Raw genomic sequence first — 22,825 nt, 5'->3', positions numbered from 1 at the left:
CGTGATCCCTAGCCATTAGATTGGGTGGAGTTGCGATCTCTACGAGCATGTCTACTACAACTTGCTTTAGCTATTAAATAAAGAATCTTTATCAATGTAACTTAAATGATTTTTATTTTTGTGTATATATACTATTGGAAACGCAGAGAAATGTGAATGTTAAATGGATATGATGAACCAACACCGTCCAGGCGACTTGGATGATTCACTGAATCCGAGGAAAAAGAGCAGGCGACTTGCGAATGCTATCCTATTTTTTTTGTAGCTTATTATACTATTATTATTGTAAATTGGGAAATAAATTTCTGGCAGCCCACAGTTTATTTCTTGGAGATTTCCACCAATATATATTTATTTTTTTTGGTTTTATCAGCCCTCTTAGCAACTACTTAATTTTATGTGAATTCTTAAACATTATACAGTAGTTTGCGAGGCATCTTCCTACACGAAGATAACGTCAAATTCTAGGTCTTTTATATATATGGTGTGGTACCACGAAATTAACTTTATCTTCTAGACTTCTACTATAGTGGAAGTATGTAGTATAATAGAAGATACAAAATAAAACAGTATATATCGGTTGGGGTCACACACGACTCTATTTTAAAACTGGATCAAAACAGTTGGTTTATTCCACGTTCAAATTCAACTTCGACGCCCAAGTGGAATTAACCTTGTAGGTCAGTCAATAAGGGTCATTCGATGATATCCACAATCAAAAGTTTTGGAATATTCCTTGTAATATGGAATTTAGATTGACCCCTTTGAATTAGGGAGGGAGAGGGCAACGTCATATCACACCCTTTATCATTGCATAATCTTTAATTTTTTGTTTCTACGTATATACTAAAAGTCAAACTAAAATATATATAGTATCTTTTAGGACAAGGACGATTAGTCTTTTATTAAATTCAAATTTTGGTCATCTCTAAACCAAACGCATAATCAGCCGCCAAACACAAGTTCATGCATTTCAATTTAAACATGTTTCTTATAATTTGAACTATCGAGGTGGGTCAAAGGTCATCCTAAAACATACCAAATACAAGTCGTTTAAAATTTGTCTTCCATGTTTGAAATTTGGAGAGAAAAGGCAAAGAGCCGTCTCTGGACTATTCAAGATAAGATCATGAGCTTTTTTAACACGTGCATGTTTTATGGTATACACATCATGTTTTTTTAGGTTGCAAAACTTAAGTATCTGGAAGCATGAAAACGATTTTCTTCTGTTTATTATTACGTGGTAGAACTAAGTGTTGACATATGTGTATGACTTTTTTCCTGCAATAACGCCTCCACAGTCCACATCATATCCTCATCAGACGAGACCATTTCTCGACTACAACGTGTTTGAGAACTTTCGATTATGATTTAACATTGAAGCTTACAATGCATGAAACGTAACATTCTATTTAGCATATGAATATTAAGGCAAATAACCCATGTATTGTTTTGCTTTGTTACAAAGACAATCTCTAACTCATGAATTGCTGTTTGTTGTCTTCTTACCATATGCACTTTTTCGATTCGTGAATTCAGATTCTCATAAACTTTGTTTATACATTACCTAGACCACAATTCCTCAATTGGGCCAAAGTAACAGCCCACCAACAACAGCGATGCAATGATAACAAAAGCCCAATAACAAATCAAAACAACGGTCGAACCATATTTAGATGGATGGTGAAATTGGAACATGGTGATATTCAAATAAGTCCAAAGACATGTGACCCGGATTTAAATTCATAAACAGTACAAACAAATAATTTAAAAGCCACCGACAAAAAACCCACAACGATCCCTAAAATTACCAATCCACCCCTCACGACTCTTTAGTACTTAACCATTTATATAGCAAGAACTCGAAATTATAATCACCGGGTTTACCGTTTAACGAACGTAACTAATCACGGTTTACAAACAAACATCGAACATTACAAATACAAACATCATAATAATAAACCATGGTTGGCAAAATTACGAAAATGCCCATGGAGTTTTAAGCTTTCTTCATCTATCTCCGGCATCGAGTGATCGACGAGCAGCCTCGGCTATACGGATGAACGGGACCTCTAGCTCTGAAGCAGTTATGAGTGTAGTACGATCTTCCAGATCTGGGAGGACATGGCACTCTATTCGCCGACAATGCACCGTACGATATGTAATACTTCGTCCTCCGCCAGTACAATGACCGTCGATCTGTTACGCCGTCGTCTTCCTCCGTAACTTCGAAGCTTTCTTCACCGTCGATGATATCGAATTCATCGGAGTGAGAGATCGGCCAGTCGAATCCGTCGGGTAGAAGAGTGAGAGATGGATTATCGGAAAGAGATTCAGATCTCTGGAGAGAAATGAAAGTGAGAAGAGAGAGAATGAGGAGGAGATTGAGAGACGAAGCTGCCATGGCGATTGTTGGGGGAAACTAGAGCGAAGAAGAAGAGGAGGAAAATAAGAAGAAGAGAGTAATAAGGAAGTCACATGTAAAGAGGTGATTGGGGTTTTACAGTTGTGAAGAGATTTTGGGGGTTCTAATTAAATGCGCCATTTATGGACCTCCTCGAGCTTTGTGCTTTTGAGTTTTTTTTTTGGTGAGTGTGTTAGTGTGACGATGAGTGATCTGGTGGGACACGGTGTAGGATAAGAGAAGTGGAAATGATTGGTTGTGAGCCCTTGGATTGTTGGCCTGATTTGATGAGAGATTAATGGGCCAGGCTTTCGTTGGTTTTTTTTGGTATACGAGTAGGTCTTTTTGGGCTTCATCAAAACAGCCTTTGTGATAGCTAGGTTGTGTTTTTAAAAAGATTCGGATGGGTCCAGTTGTTTTTGGGTCCTGAATAATATAGCTGATAACATAAAAGACTACTAATTGTGTAAACAATGAGAAAAAGACCAATCCTGAGACTGTTACACAAAAGCAAAGGCCCAGTTGAATATTTAATAGCATCTTAATGAAATTATTCTATAGACCAAATTTCTTGTAAGATTTTGTTTTAAGTGAAAAATAATTTTTATTGTTTAATGCTTTGAAATTACTGATCATTTAATGAAGATGTTAATTTCTTCCTCAAATCCATCAGATTAGACATTAACAATTGAAAATAAATAATCGTGGACTTTTTGGTTAGTCATATTCTCAAATCTGTATACAAGTATAAGAGTATAAACTCAAATTTTGAAATTTTAATTTTTAATTTAAGAAAAAAGTATAGATATTTGCATGTTGAAAACAGCATTTAGTTTTTAGACAAATAAAAAATGAACACAAGCCTGATAGCTGAAAGCATAATACTGCTTTAATTATTTGATTAACAAGGATACAATGATAATAGTTCCTAATTTACAAACTCGCTCCAACAACCATGGAGAGTCTTTGGCTTTAAAAACCATCATTACACATTATCTAAACAAGAAAATAAAGTTAAATTAAAGACTCTCACATAAATTACTTGGCTTCCCTCTCCAGAATCATTTTTCTCTTTTTCTCCAACATTAATATAATAATAATAAAATTAAAAATCATCATCATCTAAGAATCTGTGCATTGCCCACCATCTGATGAGTCCCCACTGTTCCACACCCTTTCATAACCACTCCCCCGCCGCCACCACCACCACTCGCCGCCGTCATTCCACCTCCACCGATCAAAACCCTTCCTCCTCCTCCTCCCCCTCCGCCAGTAACCACCGCCTGCTCCTCCAGAGACTGCACCTGTTTCTTTAAAAACTTCACATAATGAATTGCTTCATCGAGCATCGAAGCTGTATCCATCTTCGTCCCACCAGGAACAAGCCGTTGCAAAATCCGAATCCTCTCGCTTATTCTCTCCCTTCTATGCCTAGCCGCCACGCTTTGAGGATCTTTAGAGATCCTGACGTTCCTCCTCTTCGGTGGCTTAACCGCCTCGGGATCGATATGGATCGGTTGCATCACGGCGATACGGAAGATCATCTCTCGCATAGCTGCCATGTTCGTGCCATTATTGTTGTTGTTACTGTTGTTTCTTTTGTCAAGAAAAACGGAAGAGTAAGCTGTGTTGGGAGAGATAGAAGAAGGGTTAGTGAGTAAACCGGAACCGTAGCGGAAACCTGGTTCGTTGGTCATTGAGTGATCGGACTGGTAATGAGTGGAGTTAAAGAGAAAAGGGTAAGTGTTGTTGTGGTCGGGAGAGAAGAAAGAGGAATTAGGGTTACAAAACTCAGGAAGCTTCTCCATCTGATGCATCATCATGTTCATTATGTCAGAATCCATAGAGAAAGATATGGAGAAGCTGATAAAATGGGTATGGAGAGAAACTGGTGAAAAGCTTACAAGTGAAATTTTAGGGTTTTTTCTTTTGGATGATTGATGATTGATGATGAGAGAAAGAGACGGTATGTGTGAGAGAAATGGCAATGGTACTACTGTGCCCAATCAGAACTCAAGCAATAGTATACAACAAGAAGTGGAAGGATTTATATAGCAACTTGTGGCCCATCCATCTTCTTTAACTTATGCTACACATATATAATAAAAAGGAATTTCTTCCCATTTTCAACTCTCACATTTATGGGCATATATGTATATATTCAATTTCAAAATTTGTCTTCTTGTCTAAGTGCAAATTCCACATGCATTCGGTCATTCGGACTAACTTACCAATGTAATATCATATATCAACTATTATAGGTTATTATATACCAAGGCAAGTAAAATATTGAGGTGGATTTTATTCCTCATATTTGAACTTGTATGATGATAAAATTCCCAAACATTAATGTTAGGAAAAATCATTTTTATAAAGCCATAATATTTTCGTTCGGTTGCGAATAGAAGCTATGAAAAAGTGTGTACACGTAGGAGTTACTATAAGTAGAATTATTGCGTAACATAACTTGGATCCAAAAAGAAAAACAAGTAAAAAAAGACTAAAAGAAGTAAGAAAAATGGTTCCATTAATGAGTATCGATGATGACCGTCGATAATTGACCAATGGTTTATTTTATCGCATTTATCGACCGTCCAGATCATGTTTGTTGTAAACACGTGGCTTACATCTATTGGTGTTCAGATCCACTAAAGGCAAAGAAGGCATAACGCGTTACGCGACAAAGCAAGGTTCATGAACCGGTCGTCTCACAAGCACAACAACGAGTATTCCATTTTTTCCACCATTATTATTGTATTCATTTCATAATCAACACTTTTGTATGTGAAAAAGGTCAATTAGGTTTCATATAATAGCTGGAGTAAAAGATTATCAACTGGTTTTGTTGCACTAATTAACGAAAGTGTTTTCTTCAATCCAAGAAAAACGGTTACTTAACCAAAATATTATAATAAGAGAGAGAGAGGACTATGATTTATAAGATTACCCCACATCCACATGAGATATGTCAGAATCCAGGGAGCAGTATTTTATTCTGTAAAATTTTCTGGTCAGATTTAAATTAACACAGACTCATAACGAGAACGGTTAATACATTAATACATGCGTGTGTGTGTGTATATATAACAAATGGTGGAGGAACAAACGTATATAGATAGATAAGAAATAAGTCAGGATGATTAATTGGATCTCAGTTGACATCAAGCCTTAGCGTATGGCACGCTTCTCAAAGCCGATCTGAGAACGACTTCATTCCTTTTTTATTTTATTTTACTGTTTTTTTGTTACTCACTATCTTAAATTTCGAATTATTCATTTTTGGAAGTTTTTATGTATTATTCTATATAGTAGATTTTATTAAACACTTTTGTTGCTTACCCCCACTGACTTTCCTTCTGGCGAAGGTGCTTTCAGTTTTTATGAAAATTCTCAACCTTTTTTTCTCTCTTGTAAATTGCTTTTTTAACCAAAGAATTTTATGTTGAAATCGAAAACTGAAGAATCATCATCTGCTGCATCTGACAACCCGATATCATTCCCAACAAAGTGGAGATTTTTTCATTCTTATAACTGATTTACAAATTGCTATACAAAAATAGTATGCATTAGTATCGTGTAAAAAAATAATAATAAATGATATAGTATCATTTAAGATGGATCTGATTCGTGATCAGATAATCGTTTGAATATTTAAATATAATGATGGAACATAACCTAAAAATGTACCGTAAACAAGAAGCAGCATCCTAATTAATTGAAAACAAATGACAATAAATGATTCTTACCTTAAAAATACACAAAATCCAAAAGACACCACAAGCTCTCACTGTTCTTTCAAGATCTGTCTCACTTTATTTGTACAAAATCACATTTAAGACTGGTTTTTGTTTTCTAGTTTATTTACATATAACTCTGATTTTCTCCTTAGATGGTTCTTCCCCATGATTAGATAAAAACAGGCAGACAAAGCAAGTGCTTCGATCTTTGTTTTACCCTCCTATGTTGACACCAAAACATGCTAAATCCCACGAAACGTTGACGTTTCACTGCCCTCACTCTCTCAATCAAGAAACCGGTTTTAGTCCACTTTTTCACTTTTGCCCTACTCGCTACAATTAATACTCATCTGTTGTGAAAACTGTCTTCACTTATCGTCACATTTAATACTAATATTATAGGTATCAATGTAGCTTATTTTCACATTGTTGTTATGTGTTACTGATTATAAGTTTATAACTCACATCATTTCGAATTGGAAGCACTTTGTAATTATAATTTTTAAGTTAGTTAAATTCAAGGGAAATGTATAGTCTACAAACTTATGAAATTCAAAAACGAGAAGATAACATACGGGTCCATCTCGATTATTACAAAATTGGAAATTTTTCACAACTTTGTTTCATATAGTCTTGGGACTTTATTATGACCTTCGATTTGTTGTTCTCTTTTTTCTCTCTCGAAAGATCTGTGAAGAATCTATGTGACAGCACAGTGGGAACAAAGGATGAGTAAATAAAAAAGAAAAAAAAAACGTTAGAAGGACCACAGACATATATACATCGACATGTCTATAATATATGAATATGATTGGTTAACCTTTGCATGGTAGTGGCCAAGCTGTCTCTTAGTCCATTGTATGTTGATAATTCTGATATTGAACGATATTCGATGCAAATGGTTACAGATTCGATTGGTAAATGATAGCGTTGTAACTAGTTATGGTAACATCAATACAACTTATATGAGCACATCGCATGTCTTTGAGAGGCAAGGTCTAGTAGATACAAACATTCTAGTTAATAAGAAAAAGTTAAATAAAATCGTGCGATTATTACATTTAGTTGGTAGTTGGGTGATCCAATTACCAAAAAGAAATATACTGTATAAAAAATTGTTGTTTGATACTAAGTTAAACGATAATTAAGAATAAACCTTTTTGCATATATCCAAATTTGAATATCGGAAACAAATAGCATAGTTTAATTGTTTATTTGTTTAATAATGTGTAATGTACCAAAGCTGAGATAGGCTGCCTCCCAAGGCAAGGTAGCAATACAATCGTGTTCATGTCCCAAGCATCATCTATACTCGTTGCTCCACTAACAACCCACTTTATATTAATAATCAAATTGAATCAATATCAAATTATCAAAAAAATAATCAGTCCAATTATTTTCGCACAATCTAGCAAACAAATAAAATATTCACCCCATAGAATTTTACATTGTTGTTTGGTTATTGAAAATAAAAAATCGTCCCACGTGAGATATCCCACAAAGGTCCCAACATCACCACAGAGAGTCTCTGATCATTACAATATCCTTAAGATTAGATTTATATAGACATTTTCTTATAATATCTTCTTGGGCAAGTGCTCTGTATTCTTCTGACACATTTCTATCGTCTTCTTCTTTTTTTATTTATTCTTTTGTTTTCTCTTTGAAATATTGAAGAAATTTTGATATTTTTCCCCTTTCTTGTATTATCTTTTCTTCAATGCCTTTTTCCTCCTTCCTCTTCTCTATCTCTTTTTTTTTTTTGTTCCGGATAAATTCTCATGTTCTCCGTGACAGGATAAAGTTCATGCATTCTTCTCTGTTATCATTGGTGTTATTGTAATCTAATTATATAATTTCATACCAAATGCATGTAAACTAAACCATGCCAATCAAAAATGGGATCAAATAGTATTCGAGATAGTCAACTTTGATGGCATTATAAGGTTACCATATAATAGTAGGACAATTTAACTGCAAAATCGAACCAATTATATGTTTTAAAAAAAATTCCTCTGCAAAAAAGTCAAAATCTATATCTTAGAAGGTAGAAACGTCCTAAAACGAAAACGTAGACGTACTCATTTTTATGTAATTTGAAAGGATAAAAGTAGTAGAATTCGGAAAAGAATGGGGACAAGCAAATAGGTGGGATGATAAAGATTTTGATTTTATTGAATATAATATAGTATGCTTTTAAAATGGGTAGGTATTGTTGGGAATGCAGATCCCAATTTTATCTATTTTGGTTTTTGTATACTTTTTTTATATATATATCTTATTGATCTTTCTATTCTTTTTGGGTTTTGTTGATTTTCGGTATTTTGGTGCATTCTTTGACTACTCGCATCTAGTCTCTTGTGCTATGTTAAATGTACTCATTTATAATTTCCCGGTGCACCTCACACGACATATGAAAAACAAAACCATAATATAAGATAATGTTTTCATTTCGATGATATGGATATCAGAATATTTCCTCCTTTCGTTTATAGATTTGTAATTTGTAAAGTATCACGTACAATACCACTAATATGCATCCATATACGATCATATCAGTATATATATATATATATAATATGTATACATTGTTTTGGTTCTTGGTAAACAGACAAATATCAATGATTCAACAGATCTAGTTGTTAGAATTTTAATCAACGGATATATCATCAGAAAAGAAAAATTATGTTCAAACTAACGTCTTTTGTTAATTTAGTCCTATAGGTTTACATAATTATATATGTTTAGTTATACATTTTGATAAATGTTGTACCATTTTTATTTAAATTATGATCAAATTGTTAATTTGAAAATATAATTTTTAAAATGGTATAATTCACATGGCCTTATTGTGGGAAAAGAAAAAGTTGGGTTGAAAGATCACTATTCAATGGGCACATAACCTATATTGTCAGCCCACAAATAGGCCCACTATATTATAGGTTACCGTTGGGGATTTTTTTTTTTGTTAGAGATGAAAACTCTCAGAAATTTTAAAATTTTCCAAAACATTAAACCCACGTGAAAAATTCATATTCCAAAACCAAATGTGTAGATCACTGTTGCAAAAAAAAAACAAATCTCGTTTTCCACAACTCCAAGTATATTCCAAATCTACAATACGGTCCATTCTAACATTATAAATAGAGTTATACGTACATAAATAATTGCATTCGTACAATATTCTAGTACTATACTAACACAAAATCGAATCAACATGATGAACAGCGACGATGACGATGAACCGAGAGGATATCTGATTCTCCGACCGGAAGAGCTCCGGCCATGGGAACTTGTTCGTTTGTTATTCTCCGGAGATATAGAGAAACCGAGATCAGTGGATAGCTCGGAAACCGAAGAACACAGTTTCCGACATCGATGGCTTATCTTTGTCTCTCTCGTCCTTCTCAAGCTTCTTCGATTCTTCTCCAAGCTTTTAGCTCTCGTTGGCTCCGCCTTAGAATTCTCTTTAAACTTCCTCTCCAATAACTCTTTCTCCGGTCTCTTCCTTCGAGGTATTGATGTTTTCCGTTTATTCGTCTCTAATAACAATTACAATTTACAATTAATACTAATTTTGTGGATATGTATGCAGGAGAAGTGGTGATGCCGCAACGGACATCGGAGAATTATCAGTCATTTATCGGACATTTAGACACGAGGGTAAGTTTAGACATGACGTTGAATCGTGAAGATGGAGAGAAATACTATGCTGCATTGTCCATTATGGCTTCAAAAATTGCCTACGAAAACGCAGCCCGTATTAAACATGTCGTCGAGAATCACTGGAATATGAAGTATTTAGGTCTCGTTGACTATTGGAACGGTATGATTATATAATAAAAGAAATCTTAGTAATTTAATCTTATTTACAATTTAATCATATTTTTATAAAGTTTTTTTTTGTGGTTGAAAACAGAGTACCAAGAAAAGGAAACAACACAAGCCTTTATAATGTCTACTGACGAAACAACAACAAGATCCAACGGTCAAGAAACGACGGTGGTGGTTGCATTTAGAGGCACAGAACTGTTTAATTCCGAAGATTGGTGTTCAGATTTCGACATTACATGGTTTGAGCTCCCAAACATTGGGAATATCCATGGTGGTTTCATGAAAGCTCTAGGGCTTCAAAACAATTGTAGTTGGCCTAAAGAACCTCTCTCAAACCCTGATCGAAAATCCCCTTTAGCTTACTACTCAATAAGAGACTCTTTGAAAACTCTGATCGCTCAAAACAAAAACACCAAGTTTGTTCTGACCGGTCATAGCTTAGGAGGAGCCCTCGCGATATTGTTCACGGCTGTGCTTGTGATTCACCACGAGACCGAGTTGTTGGAGAGGATTCAAGGGGTGTATACTTATGGACAGCCTAGGGTTGGAGATTCCAAGTTTGGTGAATTTATGGAGAAGAAATTAGAAAAATATAATATAAAGTATTATAGATTTGTTTATAATAACGACATTGTTCCAAGATTGCCGTACGATGATAAGGATTTGATGTTCAAACACTTTGGCACTTGCATCTACTACGACCAGAACTATCAAGCAAAGGTTTACATCTATCTATCTATCTATATATTCACACTTGAAAATATAAACTGACGACCAATATTTTTTGTGACTTATAGGTAATGAGAGAGCAATCGGACGAAAACTTTTTCTTGTTGCGAGGGATTATAAAGATGATGTGGAGTGCTATATTGGAGTTTATAAGAAGCTTCACTATAGTGGCTGAGAAGGGCTCGGAGTACAGTGAAGGATGGTTGTTGAAGGGTGGTAGGGCTTTGGGGATTATAGTCCCTGGTGTTTCAAATCATACACCTCAAGATTATGTGAATGCCACTAGATTAACCCTTCCTTGTGTTTTCCAAGTCTATAGAGATGTATCCATAACATAAAAGGGTTTATCTTTGTAATTATTGAATAAAATGTTTATACAATAAAGTGGTTTCTGGTGGTAGAGTCTCAAGAAACCTTCTGGCGGAAAATGCAATTCTTTCTTGGTAAACTCACAAAAACAGAGCCACTCTGTTTTTAATTTATTCTTATGGAAATTGCGAAATCTGAATTTTTTTGCATCTCTTTGTGTGTTTGCAGAAGAATTCTAGAGTTGTGAGTATTAATGGGTATGAAGATGTTCCTAGAAAAGACGAGACGGCGTTGAAGAGAGTAATTTTCATACCAACCGGTTAGCGTAGCTTCAAGCAAAGCCTATTGTTCTCATCATCATGAAGTGAATTCTTCTCATCTTCTCTTCTCTTTCCATTCCAAGCCAAAAGCGATTCCTTTGCTTCAGTCCCAAGTCTCTCAGCCTCTAGAGCTCTGTTTCCAAATCATCCATTGTATTGCTTCTTTCTCGTCATCGCTGCACCAGTCCCTGGTTTAAGTTCGGTCTCAACAGATTTCATCTCTTCTAACAAATCATATATCCTTAGCAAACATGAGCCTGTGCTTCTACAAGACTGTCCTTAGTTGATTCCATCTCATTATTGCTCTAGTTTCCTCGTAAGTCTAAACTAAGTGAAAAAGGGGAAATAACAAACACAAAAAGAATTTTAGAAAAAGGAAACATCAACGAATGCGTGAAAAAAGGAAAGTTTGAAATTCCCAAACAAAGTCTATATATACAGAGAGAGAGTTATAGAGTAAGAAAGATGCATTTTCTCTGATTTCACCATTACCTTGTTCAATTTCTCTAAGTTTTTCATCTCTAAGTTTTCTCTGATGTTCCAAGACTTTACTGTGGCTGCAAAGTTCTGTGGAAGTCATCTAAGTGTATGCAAGCCTTGTTGGGACTCAAAGTGGACTCACATTGAGACCTCGTTACCTCTATATCCAGCCTATAATATCATGTTTTCCAAGAGAGACAAAGCTTTCTACTTCACAAGTGTTAAGGGTCTTTACATGGGTTCACTGCATCTCAACAGCAACAACAACAAGCTCAAGTATCAAAAACTGCGCCTCTCCAACCTCCCCAAGATTCCTGACGCAGGTCGGGAGATGTTGGATCAATGTTTCATGAGCAAGCACTTGGTGGAATCTCCCTCTGGTGAACTTTTCTTGGTCAACTGGTAAGTTTGTCTATTAAGAGGCTAGCTACTTTTGGATAAATTCAAAGTAGAGATTGAGCTGCTTTCTTCTCTTTATGCGCAGGTACGCACAATGCATTCACACAGAGGAAAAAGACGGAGAAGTGGAAGGTCTCCACAGCAAAACCAAGCGGTTCATGGTCTTTAGGGAAGATGAGAAGAGCAAAGACTTTAGTTACACGGAAGATATTGGAGATCTCTGCATCTTCCTTGGCGCAAGTGAAGCGTTCTGCCTCACGGCAAGCATGTACCCGGGGCTTAAACCTAACTCTATCTATTACATTGGCCATGGTCTTGGTTCATACGATCTAACCTCTGGTACGGTCCATTCCTTTTACCCTCCTCATGCACCAATGCTCAACCATGTTCCTTACTGGATCCCTTCTCATCTCTGAGCTCTAGCCTCTAGGCTATGGGTTTGTTTTACGGTCTTTATGCATCTACTCTCTACTTACTACTGTTGAGTGTTCTTTTGTTAACTACTACTTTCTGGATCCCTACTCTTTATGTTATAACCAGGTGACACAATATTATTAGTCCACATCGTATTTGACTCTTCCGTCACCATTCACGCCCATCTTAATGGGCTTGTGTTATTTTCTATGAGCCGTTATTTTGGCCCAATAAAATGTGCAGCTTAGTACCTATAAAAGACCATTTGATTTTATGATGATGAAAAATACTATTATAACAGATTTATTTCGTCGACATATCACAATTAAATTTAAGATTTATATATTAAAGAAAAAAGTTGTGACACGTCAACCAAAAGTTAAAATAAAAATCAATTTAGTGGCTTAAAATGGGGATAAGAAAACAATATTGAAAATTGATGATTTATCCACTCACAATCCAAAAAAAATCCACCACAAGCGCTGATCACGTCACGTTCAAATATTTTTACCAAACATTTCTAAATATATTGATTAGTTTATTAAATGAATTTCTAATGGAGGAGAGAAAAGACATGTCAACATCAGAAGGCGATATTTGTAGGCACTCAGAGATGAAGTGTGTTGCGTTGCTGATGCCACCTGTCTCCTCCTCCTCCATCATTTGCCTCCTTCTTCTTCAAACCAATTTCTTCTTCTTCTTCTCTCAGGTTTGAGTCTGAGGCATCACAACAGATAAAGTCTTGAACTTTGATCAAGAATTCTAAACGGAGTTTTTGCTCTTCTCGTCGGTGAAAGAAAAATCGAGATGGGTTCAACTCCGTTTTGCTACTCTATCAATCCATCTCCATCAAAGCTTGATTTCACGAGGACCCATGTGTTTAGTCCTGTTTCTAAACAGTTTTACTTAGATTTATCATCGTTTTCCGGAAAACCCGGAGGAGTATCTGGGTTTAGGAGCCGTCGAGCTTTGCTCGGAGTAAAGGCGGCGACGGCGTTAGTTGAGAAGGAGGAGAAGAGAGAGGCGGTGACGGAGAAGAAGAAGAAATCGAGGGTTTTAGTTGCCGGAGGTGGAATCGGAGGATTGGTGTTTGCTTTAGCGGCTAAGAAGAAAGGATTCGATGTGTTAGTGTTTGAGAAAGATTTGAGTGCTATAAGAGGAGAAGGAAAATACAGAGGCCCGATTCAAATACAGAGCAACGCTTTAGCTGCTTTGGAAGCTATTGATATTGAAGTTGCTGAACAAGTTATGGAAGCTGGGTGTATCACTGGTGATCGGATTAACGGTCTCGTTGATGGTATCTCTGGTACTTGGTGAGTTTCCCTGAGATCTCTTGATTGAGTAGCCAATCAGATTATTGGAAACTTGTGGTGATATTTTTGTTTGTGAATCAATTAGGTATGTAAAGTTTGATACTTTCACTCCTGCGGCGTCACGGGGACTTCCTGTGACTAGAGTAATTAGTAGAATGACTCTGCAGCAGATTCTAGCACGTGCGGTTGGAGAAGATGTGATTAGAAACGAGAGTAATGTTGTTGATTTTGAAGATTCTGGAGATAAGGTGATGGATGATTGATTTTTACTTAAAAGAGACTATTGATATAAGGAAAGAATCCAATGTAGCTGTATGGGTTTGTTGGTTTAGGTTACTGTGGTACTCGAGAATGGTCAACGCTATGAAGGTGATCTGCTTGTGGGTGCAGATGGCATTTGGTCTAAGGTAGGTTTTAACTGAATAGAGTATAACAAACAGCTTTCGTTGTTGAGTATAGAACTGAAAGATTGTGCCTTTTGATTTTTGTTTGTAGGTGAGAAATAATTTGTTTGGCCGTAGTGAAGCTACTTATTCAGGCTACACTTGTTACACGGGGATTGCAGATTTTATACCAGCGGATATCGAGTCTGTTGGGTATGTTGCAGTCAGTCTAAATCTCATGCATATCTTCTCTGATTATGAATCTTTTTCTGATATTGGGTCTGTTTCATTCTCTCTTAAAGCTACCGGGTTTTCTTGGGACACAAACAGTACTTTGTTTCTTCGGATGTTGGTGGTGGAAAAATGCAATGGTATGCATTTCACGAGGAACCAGCTGGTGGGGCTGATGCTCCAAATGGTAAATTTCTGCATTGTTTTACTTCTTTCTATGGATCGTATTTAGTATTAGTTCACAGAAGCTTCTTTTCTAATTGATTTTTCAGGTATGAAGAAAAGGTTGTTTGAAATATTTGACGGTTGGTGCGACAATGTACTCGACTTGTTGCATGCGACTGAGGAGGAAGCCATTCTGAGAAGAGATATTTATGATAGAAGTCCTGGTTTTACTTGGGGTAAAGGGCGTGTTACGCTGCTCGGGGATTCTATCCATGCGATGCAGCCAAATATGGGTCAAGGTGGATGCATGGCCATTGAGGTATCTATCTAATATATAAATCCACTCAACCTTTTGACTGATTTTAAAGTGTTATTGAGGGAAATTTCTTGATGTATTTTGCAGGATAGTTTTCAACTAGCATTGGAGCTTGATGAAGCATGGAAACAGAGTGTTGAAACGACTACACCTGTTGATGTTGTTTCCTCTTTGAAAAGGTAAAACTAAAACACAATTTGTTTAGTTTGGGCTTCTGGTGGATACTAAACATGCTCTTGAATTGGTTTTAGATATGAGGAATCTAGAAGACTGAGAGTCGCTATTATCCATGCAATGGCGAGGATGGCTGCAATTATGGCTTCCACTTACAAAGCATACTTAGGTGTTGGGCTTGGTCCTCTGTCTGTGAGTATCTTTATGGTTTTCACTATACATGGAAATCATTCTTGTTTGTTCATTTCTAACTCAATTCCAAATCTTGTTTCTGCAGTTCTTGACAAAGTTTAGAGTACCACATCCAGGAAGAGTTGGTGGTAGATTCTTCGTTGACATTGCTATGCCATCGATGCTTGACTGGGTCCTTGGAGGTAACAGGTTAGTTCTATCTGTGAGTTTTATCTAAAGAGAACTTGATTTGACAGACCTGTAAAGCCAACTCGTTTACACGCTTTTGCAGTGAAAAACTCCAAGGAAGGCCACCTAGTTGCAGACTCACTGACAAAGTATGTTTCTTTCTTTCTCTATTTCTCACTCAAAAAACTTCACTAAATGACTAATATGAGAATGTAAATATTTCTTTCAAGGCCGATGACCGGCTTCGAGAGTGGTTTGAAGATGACGATGCTCTTGAACGTACTATAAAGGGAGAGTATGTACTCACAAATCTGAATTCGACATTTAGTTCCATTATATTTCTTCACCTACCTAACAAAAAAACGGCCTTGCTCTCTATACTGCTTTGGTCTGAGTCTGAGTCTTAATTTCTTTGCAGATGGTATCTAATTCCACACGGCGACGATTGTTGCGTTTCGGAAACATTATGTCTAACCAAAGATGAAGATCAACCTTGCATCGTCGGGTATGAAACAACTCACCATTCTGAATTCCTCTCAGATTTATAGTCAATGGAAACTTAGAAACTTTGTATTAAAGATCTTACAGTTTTAAACTTTTGAAAACTCTGTTGATTTTAGAAGCGAACCAGATCAAGATTTTCCTGGAATGCGCATTGTGATCCCTTCGTCTCAGGTATATAAACTGTGTATCTGATAGTGTGACCTGAGATACTTAAAGAGAACTAGTCAACGAACTTAATTATGTTTTGGTTTAGGTTTCGAAGATGCATGCTCGTGTGATTTACAAAGACGGAGCTTTCTTCTTGATGGATCTTCGAAGCGAACACGGAACCTATGTGACCGAGTAAGTCTATATGGATACTCTGACCAGGTTATTATATCTGAGTCTTTGAAGTTTCTGATTTGATATTTGAATGTTTTCTAGTAACGAAGGAAGAAGATATAGAGCAACACCGAATTTTCCCGCGCGGTTTAGATCGTCCGACATCATCGAGTTTGGTTCAGATAAGAAGGTGAGAGACATCTATCACCCCTACCAAATCTCGGTTTTTCTTTTAACCGAATCATTTACAATAACCGGTCTTGGTTTCTGAAAATTATCCGGTTTGGTTTTGTCAGGCGGCGTTTAGGGTGAAAGTAATCAGGAAAACTCCGAAATCGACGAGGAAGAATGAGAGTAACAACGATAAATTACTTCAGACAGCTTGAAATAAGTAAACCGATGGTGAAATTAAGTAATTTTAATCGGTTTGGCAGATAATTTGAGTAGTAATTTTCTCAAAAGAAAAAAAATCTGCTTTCAGCTATTCCTTGCATGACAATGTATATATAGGTCTGAAACAAAATATAAATTATACAAGACATTAATCTTCATTTCTTCAACTTCCAGGCAACAATAATCTAATTTTGATTACTAAAAGGTAATTATATTATCAAATTGTTTACTTTTCTTTTCAAATGAACAAAAAACCACAAGATGATAAGTATTTTGAACCGGTAAGAGAAACAAGAAGATCATATAATTATGTGTTTGGACAATTTTCATTTTCTTAATCTTGTTCTGAACAACGGACTATTCATGTGTATGGATAATAAATGTGAAAGTAAGAAAAGAAAATTTATAAGGTGGGAAACAATAATTTTACTGACATGTTTTGGTGTTTGAGGTAAGATCCCATCTTCATTAATAGTCACTGTCCCATTCCACTTGGTGTTTTGCATATGTTTTAATATCCTTCTTTCATAAAGTCAATAGTTTTGTAGTTAATTCAGTGCCTGGTCTGACTTCTCGACAAATCTCTTCTATCGTTCATTTTGGATTTCTCGATTTACTTTAATAATTGCAAAACATTGAATCGACCGACCAAGCCTTTCGATCAAAATACACAGTTGATATTTCTTGGCTCATTCGATCTCCTGCGCCGCGGCCTATACGATCGTACTTTGTACGTGATCAACGGCTGTGATTTTATGCATCTTCTCTAAAGACGATGCATGTGGTTGTTATTAAATTGCGATGGTACATTCATGTGGTTTTTGCATGAGTTTTCTTCTTTATGATTTTTGTTGTTTACAATTATTTGCGTTGCTCTTTTTGGTCTTCTCTCGTGAAGAAAATCAGACGGTTGGGGAAGGCACGTGATGGGCGGTGGCATTCCCACGTGATCGGAGGAACAATATTAATGGCTTAGATAATGTATGTGTGCATATATATTATTGAATGATTTCGTGTATATATACAAAATGTGATATCACAATTCGATAGTGAAAATACACTGATCGTCTTAAACGGTAGTCACTAGCTTAATAAATAATGCGACGACGGGTCATGTATACAATAACACAAAAGTAGGACTAGTATTATTAAGGATATCATTATTGCTTATAATAATGTTTAATTAATGTAACCAACGACATTGCCTTTTTCTCTGATGTTCACGTAACACATCCAAATACATATTATTTCGTAGTGATATCCAACGATAGGCTGTCCGATTCAATTCATCTAACTGAATTATTTTTGGATTATTAAGGGTTTGGTTGAGGTCATCTCTTTGTAAATTTGGCTTAATTTGTATAGTTTCTTCAATAATGCAAGTCATCTGATACAACTTTAAATCCAATATTATACTTTTAAGTTTGTTTTTATCGTTCACTAAATAATTTCCACCATCTGAACGGTCGAGTGTTTTTTCTCTGAGTTAGGTTATCTATATTTTTTTTCTTTTCTTTCTAGCTTTTACGCATTTTTTTTTATCATTTGAAAGTCCAAAAATAATTATTATCCCTTGTATTCGTGTTGATTTTTTTAATAAAAAAGTTGGATTGTCAAATAAATAAAGTTGAAAAACAAGAAGAAGAAAAAAAAAGCAAACTGAATCAGTTCTCGTCGGTCCAAAAAGGAGAGAGTTCTCTTATTCACACATTTTCCATTTCACAAGCAAAATTCCAAATTACTCGTTCTTTGACTTTCCCGGACCATAAATTAAAACAATCTCATATTTCAGTACGTAAGACACTAAGATCAAAGAGTACAAATAATTTTTTATTTATCTGTTCTATGATTATACGAAATAATAGTCAACAAACTTTTGGTGACGCCAACTATTACAATTTTTTAAGTCAAAAAAGTGAGCAAAAGTCGACTGGATCGTGAAGGCCTCCTGCTGCTCGCTACTTGGTTCCTGATATGTCAAACATCCAACAAGAAGACACTCACGACTCACCAACCGCTTCTACTAAGTAATATATATTTTTTCTTGAATCAATCTCCTGCGATTGAGCTTAACATGTGTTTCTTCTTCCTTCTAAAAGCTTTGTTTTTGTAAAAGGTTTAATGTCAAGCATTTAGTTTTCAGTAATACAATCAACCATTAACCAAAATATTGTTGTTTTACGGATTTACTCCGAAGAGCTTAAGTCACTATTGGTAATTTACACATATGTCCTGGAATTGTTTACATTTCAACATGTGTCTTTTGTTAATCTTGTGTTTAGATTTATATTCGTTACATAATGCATGGTTTCACGTAACTCGATATTGTAACATGGTTGGGGTTAGAAATAACAACTTTGCGTTCGAACGAAGCCGTCTTTGCCACAGTTTGCGTGACCCATCAACGTTCGTTTGTGTTTGTTTGGGAAAGCCGTCACACGTGCGTTTGTGATCCTAAATTAAATTATATAAAATCTGCTCCACATACACTAAATCTACTAAATAACCCATTAAACTGAAGCAAAACATCAGTAATCAATATACAATTATATCACCATTACTATGATTCCAATGTAAATTTGTAATGTGTTTCATGACTGAGAAACCCATTCAGCAAGTTTTTCGAATTGTTCGACGAGCATAGGCGAGAGTTTCTTAACCGGTTTCCTCTCCTTTTCCGGTCGAAAATCAAACCCAAGCGCGTCCGAGACTTCTTCGGAGCTCCACCCGGATTTACGGAGCGACTCTGAGATCCGACCCGCTTTTAATAGAAGCACATCAAGAACAGTTTGATTATCGATAATTACCATTTCGCCCTCAAAGAAACCCGATGCTGACACGTGGATAATCTCATCAATATCGGATTCGCTCCACCCGCCTCTTCTTAAAACCGAACCGATCCGGTTTACGTACTGGTTCACCCATTTCGGAGTCTCTGTTTTGGGAAGGTCCGGCGATGAAGAAGACGACGATGATGTGGAGGCAGAGTTTCGCCGGCAACGATCAACCGCCGCGTCACTCCAAAACTCAACCCATCTCGACTTACCCGCACCATTAGCCCGACCCAAATCTAAGCTTCTCCGGGAAAAATTCGAGGATGATCCAGCTGATTTCTCGCTCACTGAACGTTGCTTAGTGAGAATTCTCGGGAAGAATTCAGAGCTTCGAAAAGCAGATTCACGCTCGAAGAACTCGGATAGATCCGACCCGCAACAGAAGATCCGAGTCTCGTCGATGAAGAAAACCGGATTACCAGCTAAAGACGGGTTACAAGGAATGTAGCAGTGATCAAAGATGGGAATCAGTAAAGGAGCTCTTTTTAAGGCGTTTCTCGCGACCCTTAAAGCTTTTTCCGGGTCGGGTGGTTTCAAGCCCCAAGATTTGCACCAGAGACTGTTTTTAGCGATTTGGAACGATACAGCGGCGACTGGTAAATCGATCATGGCACGGAGGTGGAGACGAGCTCCGGGAGAACGCCAGTCTGGGAATCCTGCGCCGACGGAGAGACCGGCGGAGAGGATAACACGGAGGTCCGGTGGGAAGGTGAAACCAAACTCGGCTTCGACTCGGGCAAACTCGGTGTCGGAGAGACCTGGTTGGATTTTGATACCTGAATTTTTAAGATGATTGATTACTTTATCGGCGAAAGGGGAGAAAGATTGAAGGCTGTTTCTGATCGTAGGAGTGGATGGAGCGGCGGCGCGAGCTGAGAGACGGCGGAGACCGGCTGCGTGAGCCGGAGTCAAACCGGTCATTCTCCGGTCAACGTCGACCATGTTTCACTCAGGTAAGAGAAAGAGCAAATTTTTAGAAAGATGTTAGAATTTTTGAAATTTTTGGGTGAGAGATTTGTGTAACTGAGAAGGGAAAAAGATGATCGGAGGAAAATGAAAACTTTGTAGTGGGAAAGAGAAGTGTAGCGAGGAGCTTCTATATATATATATATATATATATATATATATATATATATTGATGGGACCAACATGTACATATATTAGATATTGGCTGCCAGGTAGGCTTCACCTTCCTACTATATAGATTGTTTTCAAATCTTCATGACAACACTTTTGATCCTTCGCATTCACTAAATAAGTACATATTATCAGTTTGACACCAAAAAAATGGATTATTCAGAAAATGTTCAAAACAAAAATTTCACCCCTATTTCACAACCTCCTAACTTGACAAGAGACCAAGAACATGCTATCATGGTTTCTACTTTGCGACAAGTGATATCCAACACTGGAGGTGATACGTCATCATCTCACTACATTGCTGCAAGTGAGGCTCTTCCACCTTCGGACGCTGGCCCTTGTCCTCTTTGCGGCGTCACCAGTTGCTACGGGTGCGCATTCCCACAGCATGAAGAGATTAAGCAGGAGAAGAAGCATAAAGGAGTGAGGAAGAAGCCATCAGGTAAGTAAATTTTGTTCCAACATCTTTGAGTTTGTTCCATCGGTTTATAACTTTACTAAGTTATTATCAGGAAAATGGTCGGCGGAAATATGGGATCCGAGTACAAGAACAAGGAGGTGGCTTGGAACGTTTCCGACGGCAGAGATGGCAGCGGATGCTTACGATGAGGCAGCGGCTGCGCTTGTCGAAAAAAGATCAGCGAGACGTGGCTCAAAGAAGGGAGAAGGAAGCATTCACCAAGAAGTCGGCGGCGGAGATGACTGAGAAATTAAGCTATATAACTATATATCGTTTTATAGGGGGAAAAATAGATGTTTTGGGAGAAATTAATACATTACCTAGATGGGTTATATGTTTTACGAGAAACCACTTGCGTGTGTTTTTTTTTTAATAAGAGGTTTTCAAATTAAAGTTTTGATGGAAAAAAAGTTAGATAGAGCCCAAAAAGTTTTGAGTAAAAGACCTCTATTTTATTGGAGAGTCTTCTCCTCTGTAGTGGCCTTTAACATTTGCATTGTGGTGTGCTTTATCATTGTTTTTGCTTGTTTTGTGTTGATGATTACCTCTGTTTGTGGAAGAGTATTCTCGTTCTGTTTCTTAATGGCACTTTATTGAGGCAGATACTCAACCAGAAGGTAGAAACTCTGATGATGGAGTCGATCACTAATTTTCTGGATTTAGTCCGAGGATCTAAACTAGTTGCATGTATAGTCTGTGATTATATTCTATCCAAATCACATAGAGAGAAACCTTCTAAGCTATAAGAGTTTCTTCTCTGAGTTTTGGAACCATTTGCAGAAGATGATCCTTATACGGCTTACTACTAAAACGTTTTTGTATTTACGGTTTCTCAAATGTAAAATACTTGTATTTCAATATAAAAACTAGATATACTCGTGCATACATACAAAACTAAGTGATAATTGGAATTCTGGTCTATCCCATTTTTTTGGTTAATTTTTAGTACAGAACAAATATGTACTTTGACTAACTTCTAAAACGACAATATTCCAAACTGAAAAAATTTCTACAGAATGGAGTTATTATCAAATAAATATAAAAATACAAGTTAAGCCTGTTAAGAAACATTCATATATGTAAATTTATCAATTTGAAAAAATAATATATATATATATATATATATATATATCAATTTGGTAGGGAAGTTAAACTTGAGTACTATATGCATTAGTGCACAGCAATGAGAAGTCAGCGTTTATTTTAGTCTACTTGATTCTCTCTATTGAATAATCGGCTCGAAACTATATGATTGATCAAATTCAGTAGGATTTTAGCTCATGAAGCAACTTCTCGGCCGCGTGTATTACATAATGCATGAGAAAGTCTCGTTGAGACCCACATGTATATTCGAAACGTGCTCCTTTAAGAGAATGACGCGGCGTGTATTACATACTGTATGAAACTGACAGAATAATTAAGTGATTGAGAACGAATGAAAAATAAAAGATTGAAATAAGTGTAATGCAAAATTGCAAATATAATCTTATAAAAAACTTTGATATTTATTTACAAAACATTAATATAACATTTGTTTTTAACGTCTTTTTAAAAAATCCCATATAGTATATATTTTTATATATTATACATATTATTTCTTTATTT

The 22,825-nt window shown here is 36.3% G+C and overlaps 7 protein-coding genes across 9 annotated transcripts; 4 read left to right on the top strand and 3 right to left on the bottom strand.

Annotated features, from left to right (window-relative positions):
* Positions 1-1,567: 1,567 nt before the first annotated feature.
* RALFL34 (ralf-like 34) lies at positions 1,568-2,925 on the bottom strand. The gene has a single exon (NM_126107.4). The coding sequence runs from the start codon at positions 2,402-2,404 to the stop codon at positions 2,015-2,017; it is 390 nt and encodes a 129-aa protein (NP_201508.1). The 5' UTR covers positions 2,405-2,925; the 3' UTR covers positions 1,568-2,014.
* Positions 2,926-3,266: 341 nt separating this feature from the next.
* HEC1 (basic helix-loop-helix (bHLH) DNA-binding superfamily protein) lies at positions 3,267-4,532 on the bottom strand. Of its 2 annotated transcripts, NM_001345810.1 has the most exons (2): positions 4,309-4,532; positions 3,272-4,212 (listed from the first exon to the last, which is right to left on the bottom strand). In NM_001345810.1, exon 2 carries the CDS (start codon positions 4,210-4,212, stop codon positions 3,523-3,525), a length of 690 nt encoding a protein of 229 aa, NP_001332428.1. In that variant the 5' UTR covers positions 4,309-4,532; the 3' UTR covers positions 3,272-3,522. The 2 variants fall into 2 exon arrangements, with proteins under 2 accessions (NP_201507.1, NP_001332428.1); NM_126106.3 differs by having other exon boundaries at positions 3,267-4,442.
* A 4,794-nt stretch (positions 4,533-9,326) lies between these two features.
* On the top strand, positions 9,327-11,146 carry AT5G67050 (alpha/beta-Hydrolases superfamily protein). Its single transcript, NM_126105.3, has 4 exons — positions 9,327-9,656; positions 9,737-9,967; positions 10,061-10,695; positions 10,773-11,146. The coding sequence occupies exons 1-4, from the start codon at positions 9,359-9,361 to the stop codon at positions 11,040-11,042; spliced, it is 1,434 nt and encodes a 477-aa protein (NP_201506.2). The 5' UTR covers positions 9,327-9,358; the 3' UTR covers positions 11,043-11,146.
* A 902-nt stretch (positions 11,147-12,048) lies between these two features.
* On the top strand, positions 12,049-12,628 carry AT5G67040 (F-box protein, putative (DUF295); the record flags this gene model as incomplete). The annotated part of the gene is made up of 2 exons (NM_126104.1): positions 12,049-12,215; positions 12,298-12,628. The coding sequence occupies 2 exons, from the start codon at positions 12,049-12,051 to the stop codon at positions 12,626-12,628; spliced, it is 498 nt and encodes a 165-aa protein (NP_201505.1).
* A 493-nt stretch (positions 12,629-13,121) lies between these two features.
* Positions 13,122-17,055, top strand: ABA1 (zeaxanthin epoxidase (ZEP) (ABA1)). 2 transcript variants are annotated; one of them, NM_180954.3, is made up of 16 exons: positions 13,122-13,939; positions 14,025-14,187; positions 14,272-14,346; positions 14,435-14,535; positions 14,625-14,740; positions 14,826-15,037; positions 15,122-15,213; positions 15,286-15,400; positions 15,486-15,589; positions 15,672-15,717; positions 15,799-15,863; positions 15,987-16,073; positions 16,189-16,243; positions 16,326-16,414; positions 16,496-16,583; positions 16,690-17,055. In NM_180954.3, the coding sequence occupies exons 1-16, from the start codon at positions 13,434-13,436 to the stop codon at positions 16,777-16,779; spliced, it is 2,004 nt and encodes a 667-aa protein (NP_851285.1). In that variant the 5' UTR covers positions 13,122-13,433; the 3' UTR covers positions 16,780-17,055. The 2 variants fall into 2 exon arrangements, with proteins under 2 accessions (NP_851285.1, NP_201504.2); NM_126103.2 differs by having other exon boundaries at positions 13,288-13,939; positions 16,189-16,256; positions 16,335-16,414; positions 16,690-17,002.
* Positions 17,056-19,184: 2,129 nt separating this feature from the next.
* AT5G67020 (uncharacterized protein) lies at positions 19,185-20,698 on the bottom strand. Its single transcript, NM_126102.3, has one exon. The coding sequence runs from the start codon at positions 20,560-20,562 to the stop codon at positions 19,378-19,380; it is 1,185 nt and encodes a 394-aa protein (NP_201503.1). The 5' UTR covers positions 20,563-20,698; the 3' UTR covers positions 19,185-19,377.
* A 209-nt stretch (positions 20,699-20,907) lies between these two features.
* On the top strand, positions 20,908-21,466 carry AT5G67010 (Integrase-type DNA-binding superfamily protein; the record flags this gene model as incomplete). Its single annotated transcript, NM_126101.1, has 2 exons — positions 20,908-21,202; positions 21,273-21,466. The coding sequence occupies 2 exons, from the start codon at positions 20,908-20,910 to the stop codon at positions 21,464-21,466; spliced, it is 489 nt and encodes a 162-aa protein (NP_201502.1).
* Positions 21,467-22,825: the final 1,359 nt, after the last annotated feature.

This window comes from Arabidopsis thaliana, chromosome 5 (genome assembly GCF_000001735.4).
Source record: "Arabidopsis thaliana chromosome 5, partial sequence".
Classification (NCBI taxonomy): domain Eukaryota; kingdom Viridiplantae; phylum Streptophyta; class Magnoliopsida; order Brassicales; family Brassicaceae; genus Arabidopsis; species Arabidopsis thaliana.
This window is presented reverse-complemented; position numbering and strand designations above follow the sequence as displayed.